This window comes from Pyrgilauda ruficollis, unplaced genomic scaffold (assembly GCF_017590135.1).
Source record: "Pyrgilauda ruficollis isolate IOZ18807 unplaced genomic scaffold, ASM1759013v1 scaffold144, whole genome shotgun sequence".
NCBI lineage: Eukaryota > Metazoa > Chordata > Aves > Passeriformes > Passeridae > Pyrgilauda > Pyrgilauda ruficollis.
In genome coordinates, this window is record NW_024512988.1 from 18,482 (window position 1) to 30,488 (window position 12,007).

At 52.0% G+C, this 12,007-nt stretch overlaps 1 protein-coding gene across 1 annotated transcript; it reads right to left on the reverse strand.

Annotated features, from left to right (window-relative positions):
* Positions 1 to 581: 581 nt before the first annotated feature.
* On the reverse strand, positions 582 to 8,344 carry PNPLA1 (patatin like phospholipase domain containing 1). The gene is made up of 8 exons (XM_041460501.1): positions 8,048 to 8,344; positions 5,015 to 5,247; positions 3,544 to 3,609; positions 1,997 to 2,209; positions 1,516 to 1,576; positions 1,300 to 1,440; positions 961 to 1,054; positions 582 to 699 (listed from the first exon to the last, which is right to left on the reverse strand). The coding sequence occupies exons 1-8, from the start codon at positions 8,247 to 8,249 to the stop codon at positions 582 to 584; spliced, it is 1,128 nt and encodes a 375-aa protein (XP_041316435.1). The 5' UTR covers positions 8,250 to 8,344.
* Positions 8,345 to 12,007: the final 3,663 nt, after the last annotated feature.

Consider the following 12,007-nt stretch of genomic DNA (forward strand, 5'->3'; position numbering starts at 1 on the left):
GCCCACCACATTCCGAGGCAGCGCTTCAGACCCCCAGGGCGTCGCTGGGACAATCCTTGTTACCTGTGGGAACAAGGTGAGAGCTGAGGCAGGGTGGAGGTACCGGCAGGGATGAGCAGCCCCAGGAATGTTTGACTCCAAAGGCCTTTCTCACAGCTGAGGAGTTTGCAGCTGCCTCAGGGCAAAATCATTCTGAGTTTCCTGGGCAGCTGCACAGGAGGGAACTTGCAAGCAGATTTTGGGGGCATGTGCCTTAAATCCCTGAGAGCTTAGTGCCAGAACATCTCTCAAGATCTTGGTGAATGTGCCTGATGTCCTGCCAGGACAGAGCCCATCAGATAAATACCTGGAACACAAATGGATTGCAATAGGGAGGTAGCACTAAGCTGGTTTGTAGCTTCTTGGAGATATCAAAATAATATCACAGGGATAAAAAAATAGCTACTTTTAATGTAGGCTACTCCAAATTTGGAGTTTTTAGCCACACCTACCATCAATGACCCAGTGGGTGATGTTCCCAAAGCTTCCCTGTTCTGCACCCTGCTCTATTTATGCTGAGTGTCTGGAACCCCCCCAGCCCCTCACCTCCTCCTGTCCACGGCTGTCTTAGGCAAACCAGGCACCAAGGTTTGGAGAAGCCTGTGAAGTCGTTGTACCAGGGACCCGACACCTTCCAGCAGTCCCCACACCTTCTTCACCCTGCAAAAGCAAAGTACACAGGCTGAGTTTAATGATGGCTGAAGGCAGCAAAAGGGGAGGGTGTTCATGGTAAATGCACACTGTAATAATCTTTTCCATAACCAAGAGATGCTGTAGCATTCCTGTCAGCTGTACCTGCTCTCCCTTGGATCTTGCCTTCAGAGAACACCAAATCCCTCCATGTGTCCCTTCAGCCCCTGCTAAAGGCACAGCCCCTGGTTTGTGTGTCACTCCCTAATGCCTCTGTTGGGATGTTCTTACCCCTTCCTGAACAAGGCTGGGAGCCTGTATGGCTGCAGCAGGACCTTCGCCAGTGGGTCCTGCAGTCCATTCACCTGGTCCTTCTTCCACAAGCCTGCGCCCAGGAATGACAGCACAGAAGGAGATAAAGACCAATTATAAAATTAATGCAATAACTCCTCTTGCCCAGCTCAGGTAGGTACTGAAGCCCAGGCCAGCGTCCAGCTGGAGCCACTCTTACAAAGTCTCTTTGCAATAGAAATATTTAATAAATAACTCAGTAATGTCTTAAATATAACACTGCTGCTCTTGAAGGCTGCAGCAGCCCTAAAGCCAAGCTGAGCACCCCAAATCCTCTACCTGGCAGGAAGTAAGGCGTCAGGCACTGAGGGACCCTTTTGTACAGGCTGGGGTGTGTCCCATTGGATTTTCCAGAGTCATTCTTCCCACAGGGGCTGCCGAAGCGGAAATTGCCGTCGAAGTAGTTAAAGCCAAAGGCATCTGGGAGACACGGAGAGAAGGGGATGATGTTTGTGTCACACTGAGGCGCCCCTCGGGTCCCGGGGTGTCACTTACTGTTCCTGTACAGGAAAAGGGCAGTGTCCTGGTACCCCTGGGAGAAAATGTCGTTCAAGACCTGCAAGGAGAAACACTCGAGGTCATTAAAGAGCCCTGACCCCAGTACTACAGGATCTATCCAAAGCTGTTTGACTGTGGAGGGCTGGGATGGCCCATTTGGGAAGGCAGCAAGCACTGGTTGGTTTCCAAACACCACAGCACCGGTCAGAGAAACAAAGAATGATTTGGGTTGGAAGGGACCTTAGAGATCACCTGGTTTTGTCTGGTCCTTTGCAGGTTGTGGACCCCATCCCAAGCTGGCCACCCATCATCAGTGCTTTCCCCAAAATGTACTGCAAAAACAGGGGGTGCTGTCCCCTCCCTTTGAAATCCCATTAATTAACAGTGGAGATTGAGCTGAACCTTAAATCTTGAGAGGGCAGGAGCAGCATTTATCTTTTCACCAGAACTAAGCTGGGAGAAGTCCTGGTGGGCTCACCATGGTGCTGGGTGGAAAGAGAGCGTAGCTGATCCTGCAGAGGTTCTCTATGGAGATCTGGATGCTGCCATTGAAGATCTGGAAGCAGAAGAAGATGGCGGGGCAGTCGCGGGGGCAGATGTCCAGCTCGCCGGTGAACGGGGACACGGTGATCACGGGCTCCTCCAGGCTGGACACGGGCTGCAGGCCCGTGAAGCCTCCATCCACGTAGCGCTGGGGGAGGAGCAGAGGCAGGGTTTGCTTTGGGGCCTTTGTGGTGTCACTGAGTTGGGAGCCAGCAGCTGCACAGGTGACATTCCTGTCGTGAGCCCATCCCAGCTTGTCCTCCCTTCCCACTTCCAACAGCGTCTTGTCCCACCTGTGCTCTTTATCCCTTTGCCAGCTCCTTCCCCTGCCCTGCCTGTGACACCCAGTCAGTTCCTTGACCAGGTCCATAATCCACAGTAGTTATTAAAATGGAAATATAATTATTTTCATTCACAAAGCTTTGTACAACAATTTTTGGCAGTCAAGAGCCAATTCAGACATCACAGAATGCACAGTGTTGTATAACTTTCAAGTTCTGAGCTTGAGCAGTAGGGCCCCCATGTTTAATAATTGCCTGCAGATTCATGAGGGATTACATACTGGGCAAGGAAAATGTCAATTCCAAAAGGAATCTGGATTTACCACCCACCTCAGTGGGATTGGAAGTTGCAGCTGATGGAATTAAATGTTGTTGAAATAACAGGGCAGAGAGGCCTCACAGAGCAATCACACACCTGGGGATGGGTTGGGTTGGAAGGGACCTTAAAGGTCATCCCATTCCACCCCCTGCCATGGGCAGGGACACTTTCCGCTATCCAAGGTTGCTCCAAGCCACGTCCAACCTGGCCTTGAACATTTCCAGGGACCTTAGAGTCCCTAAAGGGGCTCCAAGAGAGTTGAAGATGGAGTGACAGGGAGTTGAAGGGATGGAGCAACAGGACAAGTGGGCAATGGCTTCCCACTGCCATTAGGGTTAGATGGAATACTAGGAAGAAATCCTTCCCTGTGAGGATGGTGAGGCCCTGCACAGGTTGCCCAGAAAACACTGGAAAACACTGCCGAGCTCCTCCTTCCCCTCCCTCAGACAAGCAGAGTATGGAAATGCTCTGGGCTGGGGGAGGATCCTCCCACGAACTCTTGATGTCTCAGCTGTGCAAGTCAGCACCTGAGCCGAGGGATGAACCTGCACTGCAGCCAGGCCCTGCCCGGGATAACTGGATTGTGTCTCAAGGTCCCCACTGTGGGTGTCCTCTTATCTCTCTCAGACATCTGTAAGGTCATCCACACTCTGTCCATGGGCAAAGCAGGAGAGGGCTCTCCAGATGGCAATTCCACCCAGCTGTCATCTTAGGATGTGGTGAAGAATAAGCTGATGGGCTTTATCATCCTCCATCAACTAAAGGAAAAGCCTGGACACACCTATCCCTCCCTGGTCTGTACACTCCTCCTTTACTGAGGAGTGTAAAGTTCAAACCAAGAACACTGCTGGGAGTGTGTGTTTTAGTGGAAATATCACTCACCACTCCTCGGTAGGATGGAGGGATGAATCCACAGTAAATTGGAAGAAAGCAGCTGCAGAGGAGAGCCTGGGGAGGAGAGGGATTGCAGAAGTCAATGTTCATGTCAAAGTTCTTCTGGACAAAAGCTGCTGATGTGGTGCTGAAAATTCAGCCTTGACAAAGTCTGGAACCAGGCTGCTGGCACTACCTGGACTTTGCTGGGGACTGTGGCAAGAAAGGTTTCAAGAAAGGGAAAACATCTGATTTCACTGAAGTGGAAACACTTCTCTGGAGCAGGGCACAACACTGCATTTTTTAATTTTATAGCTACCAGAATTAATAGTTGTAAATCTACATGTCTGTTTCCAACACTGTCCTTTGATGGTGGCAAGCTGAAGCTTTGGGGCCAATTTCCATCTTTGCAGGTTTTTGGACAAAGGCACCCTCACAAGGTATCCTCACCCTACTGCAATTTGTCAGTGGTAAAGCCACTGCTGGGGCATTTGCAACCACTTCCCACCAATGTCATCAGCTGGGAATGAGCACCCCAGGCTCCTGGGCTACCTAGAGGAGGCACCATGGGGTGAACTCCAACACCTCTCTGGAGCTGCCATCCTCTACTGTCTCCCTGGGATAAGGGACCCAGGACCTCAGGGTCAGCTCTTTTAGGACTTTACTCTGGTATTCTCCCCCCAGCAGATAATTTACTGGTTAATGAGCTGCTTGTTGTTCAGCAGCAGCTTTTTCCAGCTCTTTCCTCCCAGGAAAATGCTGAGACAACAAGAAAACCATTGCCAGATGGCTGAGGAGAGACCTGTAGGGAGAGCTGAGAGGTCACATCAGCACTGACAGGGCTCTTTGCAAAGTCACTATTAGAGCTCCAACATCAGCTCTATGAGGCTGGAAACAAACCTGCTGCTTTTTTTAGCATGATTTGTTCCATCTGATCCTGGAACGCAAACCTTCCTCCCTGCCCCCAGGCTCATGGAGCCCATTGGGGTGAGACCCTGGCTCTGGCAGAGCCTCCTGACTCTCTCCCCATCTCAGGTAGAAAAAGTGCAGTTAAAGCCACCAGCACTTGGGGTATGTCCATCCCAGGCAGACAGCGGAGACCTTCCCCATGTCGCTGTTTAGTAGGAAATGACAAAGAGACAGTCAGAAGGCTGAGTGGCATAAACACATATCCTTACTTGGAACCGCTTCTTTTACACACCGATCGATACAGGTGGACCTGATTGGTCATTTAATCAATACATTTCACCTGACTGGCTAATTAACAAGATGCCCATTTATAAACAATCTCATGAGACTAACAAGAAAACAGATATTAGGAAAACAACACCTGCAGGTTTTTTTAATAATTGGGTATCATTGTTTATTTCCAACTCCCTAAAGTCTCCCAGGCTGATTCTAGGAAAACTTATCTAGTTTTCTCACTCTCTGACCAGGCTGTCATGTCCACACCCACGGCACCAGAGGAAGGTCTCTGCACCTGAATGAGGTCCTCCTTGGAGCTGAACTCTGAGGCCATGACGTTCTGGCCGTCCACCACCCGTGTCAGTGAGATGTGCAGCCGCCCCGAGGCCAGCAGGTAGGAATCCTCCGGCAGCATCCGCTGCAGGACAGCCTTGAGATTGGCCAGCAAGCTGCACTTCGGAGAGAGGGGGCCCAGGATGGTTTTCCTGACTTCTGTTGCCAGTGCAAAGAAAAACTCCTTGAGGTCATCTGAAACAGGTGAGGTAAAAATGGAGAGAAAATCAATATTCCTGCTGCACTAGCAGCTATATTTCAAATCTTATTTTTAACACTCCTCACAAATAAAGCTTCTTGCAGCCCCTCTATGTTACCCCAGGATGGTACAGTGGGGGACATTGAGGCAGGGCAGAAAGGGGGGCATGACCCCCATAATGTCCTCAAAGGACATCATGTCTTGTGTGACCCCACTGGTGAAATCCCCACCTGCACCAGGGATGGGGCCTCAAGATGTTCCTGGTTAGGATTAGGGAAAAGTTCCAGAGAGCCCCAGGAAGGGGGACACTGAGTTATCCATGACAACGTGACTTGCACGACACATTCCTGCCTTCCACCTCCAGTTTTCCACGTGGGCAGCCCCAGGCTTTACAGGGAGCTGGGCTGGCTCCTGTGTGAGGATGAGGGGCACCAGTTCTGCCCAGGGGAGTGAAGGTGTCTCTGCCAGGTGTCCTGGCTCCACATTGCTGGCATTCCTGGCTCACCTGAGCTCCAGGGAGGTGTTAATAGCCATGACATGTGTCTGCACATCCCAGGAGCTGGGTTAAAGGAGCAGAGCCCTGGAGCCCCAGCTGAGGGCTCAGGAGACTCCAGGATTTAAAGGTTTCACGGTGATGGGAAGGAAGAGGAGTGCAGCAAACCCTGCAGGCAGCCTGATCCCACAGAAGGAATTTGGTGCCTTTGCTGACATGGAAAGCTCACCTGGGGGAATACCCCAACAAACCCTTGCAGTGAAAGCTTGTCCAGCACCAAAGCTGCAAAGAGCTGTCCTTGCACCAAGGGCTCCTGTGGGCTCCCTGGGACCCTGCAGCAGCACGAGGCCACGGGCCTGGCTCAGCACCAAGGCTTTGCAGGGGCAGAGGTTTCCGTGTGGTCTCATGGGATTGTGTGGACAGACAGACGGATTAAGTGCAGTGTCCTGAAGGCAACTGGAGCAACACAGGCGTTAAGAGGGGTTATGTGTGTTTGAGCAGATGCTGAGGCCACACGGGGCAACGATTAACACTGGGCGGGTTTGCACAGAGGGGATGCTGAAAGAGCCTGACCTCCAGGGAGGAGGGGCACGCCCAGGTCCCTGTCTGGCTGCTCTGTGTCCTGGAAATGGGAGAAAACATGGAAAAACTGCCCACAAGCTGCTGAGTAAGAGGTGAGAGCCGAGCGCAGCTTTGCGGAGCGAGTGAAGGATGAGCCTGGCAGCAATGTGACTGTCCCTGCCTGCACCAGCCTGGTGACAAGCATGTCCCCACGAGGTGACTGGTGGGGTCACAGAGGACAGCCTGGCTCTGGGAGCTCAGAGCTCCTCAGACAGCCCAGGGCAGGGGACGGGCACCTGACTGCAGCCACCCGTGAGACCCCAAACGCCCCTTTCACCTTCTCTCTGACCCAGTCATCCCCACTATGAGTATGACAGAGCTTGTGCCACGTTCAGTTTCCTTGTTACAAACCTGACCAGAGTCATCACTATCCAAAGTGTCTTTTGTTCCCCTGGGGAAGATATTTTGGGCACAAGATCATCTCAGCCCCTCTAAGTGGATGGTGCTTTCCACCTCCAGGGAAGCAGATTCCATTTCAGATCCAGTTCAGGACTGGTGCCACCAGCAAGAGCAGTTGCTGAAGGTATTTTTGCTGCTGGACAGCCCCAGCTCCATCCATTACAGCAGCAGGAGGAACCAGAAATTTTGGGGCCCTTGCTTTATTTGTGGAGGAGTTTATCCCCATGTGGGCAGAAATTTTCCTTTCTGCCTTATCTAAACATATTTGCCAATGTTTTGAATTATTTTTAGCTGCAGAACAGTTCCAGCATCCACCAGAGGTTTCAGGAACCGTATGTTCCCTCCCAGCTTCCTCCATCATTATTTGGTCCCCAAAACCTTCTGCTCCTCCTAAATATCCCCATTGCTTGAAGCAGAACTTGGATCAGGCTTTAGAGCCTTAAGTCTTGTGTACACTTGTTTACACAAGTGTAAACAAGTGTATTTAATTGGAAATATAGGAGGATGTGATTATTAAAAGTGGATTAACTACTGTGAATTAATTCTACACATGGAGGATCGTGTTGCTAGAGGAGCCTGTTTCCACATGGTTGAAAGAGGGTCAGAGGAAAACCCCTTTAGCAACAATAAGAGAAATTTCAGCCCTGGTCTGGAGCAGACTGCTGTTCTTCCAGGAATATCCTGCTGGAGCACCGGGGAAAGGTGCACCTGGAGTTGGGAATCACACAACATCTCCCCTTGTCCTGGGGAGGCTGAGTGGGACCAGCCAAAGTGGCATGCAAACAAGGCTGTCAGCTCTATAGATACCTGTGTGATGGCCACTCGTGTCCCTTCATAGCTACACATCCCAAGAAACCTGATCCATAGGGAAAAGAGGGTTTACATGGGTAAATCCAGCCCCTGGGGCTGCACAGACTGGCTTTGGGACACACCTCAGCACCCCCCAGAGCAGAAGGGCAGGAGATCTGCTCCTCCAGCAGGAGCAGGAAAAGGAGCCTGTGGAATATGGAATTTGGAATGACAGGTGCATCCAGATTTCCCCCTGTAATTTCTGCCCACTGAGCCAGGGAACACTCGTGCTGTCAGAACTGGCTTTTTCAGCTTACACCTCCCAAAACTGCGCCGTGCTGGCTGCCAAGGTGGCAACACCTTGGGTTTCTGTAATGCCTGGTGAGCGAGGAGAGTTCCACCAGCCCCACAGCCCCCCAACACCCCGAGGCATCTCCCCAGGGTTTATGGAACAGAAGAGCTCCCGGAAGGACTCGAGGCCGGGCTTTTCTTACCGAGGCCGACACCGCACACGACGGCAGCAGCGATGAGCGACCCGGCCGAGGAGCCGTAGACCTTGCAGGCAGACTTGAGGAGCTCGGGAGCCAACTCCAGCAGGGACTGCACCACCCCAACCTGGTACAGGGCCAGGAAGCCACTGCCCGAAAAAGAGAGTGAGAAAGGGGTGCTGGAAGCCCGGAGATCCTCCACAGCCATCTCGGGATCAAAGCAGCGGATCTGGCTCGACGTCTTGGGGTTGTCCTTTTCCACCAGGTGAACCTCAGGCTCTCTTCTCCTCTGCTGCCTCCAGACTCATCTCTTGCTGCAGAGGAATCCAGAAGACGGATTTTCTGCCTTCTTTTATGACAGCTCCCCGAGGCGTTGAGATTCGCGAGCTATTTTAATTGCTGCCTGTGCTAAAAACAGAAATTTTCCCCTGATCAAAACAGCTCTTATAATCCTCAACCACAGCCAGCTCAGATGCTCAGGGCTGAATCAGGGCTCCCCTCTCGTGCCAACAGGTCTGCAGTGCCCCAGGAGCCCTCCCGGAGAGGGTCCTGGTGTTATTGTGCCCGTCACACTTGGAAACGTCCGTGCAAAAATTCCTCTTCGCTTCATCCTTTCTTCATCAAAGGGTGTTTTCCTAAATTGGATTCTCCATCAATCCCAGCTTAGGCACAGCTCAGTACTGAGTGAGTAAAGACTTGTATAAGACACTTAAAGCCAGAGGGTGTTACACAAGGGGTGGATGCAGGGCGTTACATTGCGTTAGGTTTGGAAATATTCCTTAAGTTTGGTCCCTGTTGGAAGGGTTTTGCCTTTGCCTGACCCTTGGTTATTGTTTGCATCAGGCAAAAACCAAAGACCTGGATTTGCTTTTCTCTCCCCTCTCAATAAAGCCCTACAGCAGCACCACCTTGCCCAAACCTGTGCTTATTGAACCAGAATCAACTGCCTTTGAACTGTCTTCATTGCCTGGTTATAAAACCAGGGAGAAATGCCATAGATTTCTTGTCTTTTCAGCCTTAATGATCCAATGCTGCTGCCAAAATACAGAACAAAAATTACCATTTTAACAGATGTATTTATTAAGTACTGATAAATATTGTGTCGTTTCTGTTGTCCAAATCCATAGAGCTGCACGCTGAGAGGAAACATTCCCTGGGTTAGAATTAGGGCTGTGTATACAGCACAACATGGACGTGTGGGTAAGGAGCAAGGCTCTCCTTCCCTGTGTCCATGCACCAGCCTGGCCAGAACAGTACAGGGAACCACAGCATGATCCCAGCATCCTGATACCACCTTTGCAGTGCTGCTTCACCCCAAATTTTCATACATTTTTCCCTGCCTTCTCCAGTGATGACTGTGTCCCCAAGACAGGAATTGGAGCAGAGTCCCCCACATTGACATGCAAAATGTCCCTGGGTTGAAATGCCACCAGGAGCAGCAGGTGGACATTGCCTGGAAGCCCCAGGTAGATATCACAGCATGGCCCAGGCTGGGCTCTGGTGCTCCCTGCATGTCAGGACACACAGAAGGAGGTTGCCAGCACCAAGATATATTTGAATGAATATGAATGGGATTATCCTGGAGGTGAACAACTGCCTGAATTAGGGCTTCTGGATCCACAGCCTTACTGGAGCCCCTAATTTCTTGTCTTTCCCCTGTCTGATATTTCTCATGATCCCCTTGCTGGGTGAGTCTCCCATACACCCCAGCCCCTCCACCAGCCTCCTGGAGAGATCAAAGCTTTGATCTGTGTGATTCATGCCACTGGCTCCTCCAGCCCCTGGGAAAGCAAATCCCTTCATTTAAAGGATTTTCTTCCAGCACTGGCAAGTTCATGAAGGCAAAACTATCACCTGTTTTTGTGACTTGTCTAGACACGCCAGGGCACTGGAAGTGCAGAGGGTTTGTAATGAGTTGTTCCCATGTTCCCTGTGCATTAACTGTTCCTATTGCTTGCCTCAGGCCCCCAGGGACTCCATCAGGCTCTGCATAAAGAGGTGTAGGATGCTCCTGCTTCACTGAGCCCTTGCACCTCCTCAGCCATGCCCAGCCCTGACTGCCAAGGTTTGGGAAGGGTATAAATGATCCCATGGGAGCTGTGGGAACACACTCCCCTGTCCACACACAGCTCTGTCCTGCACTCAGTCACGGGGGCTTCTCCAGCAGGGCCAAGGTGCCAAATCTCCCCCGCACCCTCCCCAGCTGCCAGCACCACGGCCCGGGACAGCATCCAGGAGGCATCATCCTGCCTGGCTCAGTTCCATGCTCCCGTGAGATGAAACCTTGTCATCATCCTCTTAGCGACAGCAAATTTTGCATTAATTGGCTCATTAAGTGCCAGGCTGATTTTCTAAGGTGCCCTCCCCCCGCCCCTGCACTCCAAAGCAGGATTAGTGGGGACTGATGGCTTTGGAGACACAGGATGCCTGCAGCAGCCTGGGATGGTGTGGGGAGAAAGCCCCCAGCTCCCAGGAGCCCTGGGTGGGCTGGGGGCTGTGCAGGGCTGTGTTTTGCCCGGGCAGAATCATGTGGCTGCCCAGATGGCCGGTGGCCATGACCTGGGGATTTTCATGCGAGGCAATTGTCTTCACTGAGGGAAGCCACAACGGGGTGTTTAGGGCAGGATGAAGGTAATGCCAAGAGCTGGAAATGGCTCAAACCCCCAGGACTAATAACTTGCCCTTCTTTAAAACCTCCTTAATATCTTCAGTGGTCACAGGCAACCAGGTCCCAACTTTATAGCCGGGAGATTAATCCAAGGTGCTGGGAAGGGACCTGGGCTCCAAAAGCCACCAGCCCTGGGGTGCTGCACTAAGGCAGCTGTGGTTCTCCCCACCTCATCCCACCATGCCCAGCTGAGCAGCATCCCTGCACACTGGGTTGGGTTTTCTGAGAGCAGGAGCCTCTTGTGCAAGGGGCTGGGCAGGTTTTGGCTCCTTGTTTCCCCAGCACGGCTGCCCCAATGGGTGGGAAAAGGTCCCGTGGGCAGAGAAGGAGAGTGTTTGGTTCAGCTGTGGTATTTGGAATAGCACAGGAGAAGGGATTGGGAGTTTTCATCTCTGCTGTTTCACCTGGCAGGTGCATCCCACGTGCTGATGGAAGATGATAACCTCTGGGACAGAGAATATTTGACTTTCCCCTGGGCAGTCCATGAGGAGACAAAGCCCTTTTCTGCTCCTTGCAAATCCCAACCCATCCCTGACACAGCAAGAGCTCAGATGCAAAACAAATTGGGGCATCCTGTGACCCTCTAACCACATCCCCAGCACCAGCTCACCCAGCCCTGGTCCCAGCCCAGCAGCACCCCACGGGTCTGGGCAGGGAACGGGAATGTCGGGACTGTTGCAAACAGACGAGGGCGGTTTCAGTCTCTCCCACAGTAAAATCTCTTGGGTTGGTTTCCAGCCAAAAGGGATCTCAGTGTTGACACTGCACTCGTTGTTGGCAGGAGCCAGGAGTGGGATTTAATGTTTTCCACACTCTAATTATCCCAGGCTGAATTAGATGGGGCCCTGCATGTTGTCCCCCCTCCCTCGGCAGCTGGTGACTCAATCCTGTGGCTGTCAAACACAGCCCTGAAGGTTTTGGGGACGTGGATCTGGGTGGGAAGAGCTGCTTCTGTCCTGTGAGGGCTCTGCTTCCCCTTTTTCATTTACTTTAGGTTTTAAAAGGACCAAGAAGCTCAGATCCTCCAGGAGAGGAGATGCTGGGCAGACCTGGGCTGTCACCAGTGGCCCATGAGGGATTTTCACCCCAAATGTGGCAGTGACACACGCCCACACGTTTGTTTGCCACCACCATCACCTTCAACCCACTAGAGCATCCCTCCTGCACAATGCAAACCCAAAAAGTTCATCTCCTTCACCCCAGGACAGCTCCACCCTTGCAGAGGAGATGCTCCTGCTGCTGCCACCACACCGAGCCCTGGCAACCCCCCCACCCAGCCCAGAGCTGCCTTAATCCAT

What these genes read in the sequence shown, in the direction of transcription:
- PNPLA1 (XM_041460501.1), bottom strand. Translation starts at nt 8,249, where the DNA reads ATGGCTGTGGAGGATCTCCGGGCTTCCAGCACCCCTTTCTCACTCTCT. An exon ending in TCTTTCCACCCAGCACCATG is followed by an intron (nt 1,577 to 1,996) that starts GTGAGCCCACCA and finishes TTCTCCTTGCAG; the next exon opens with GTCTTGAACGACATTTTCTC. An exon ending in CCTTTTCCTGTACAGGAACA is followed by an intron (nt 1,441 to 1,515) that starts GTAAGTGACACC and finishes CGTGTCTCCCAG; the next exon opens with ATGCCTTTGGCTTTAACTAC.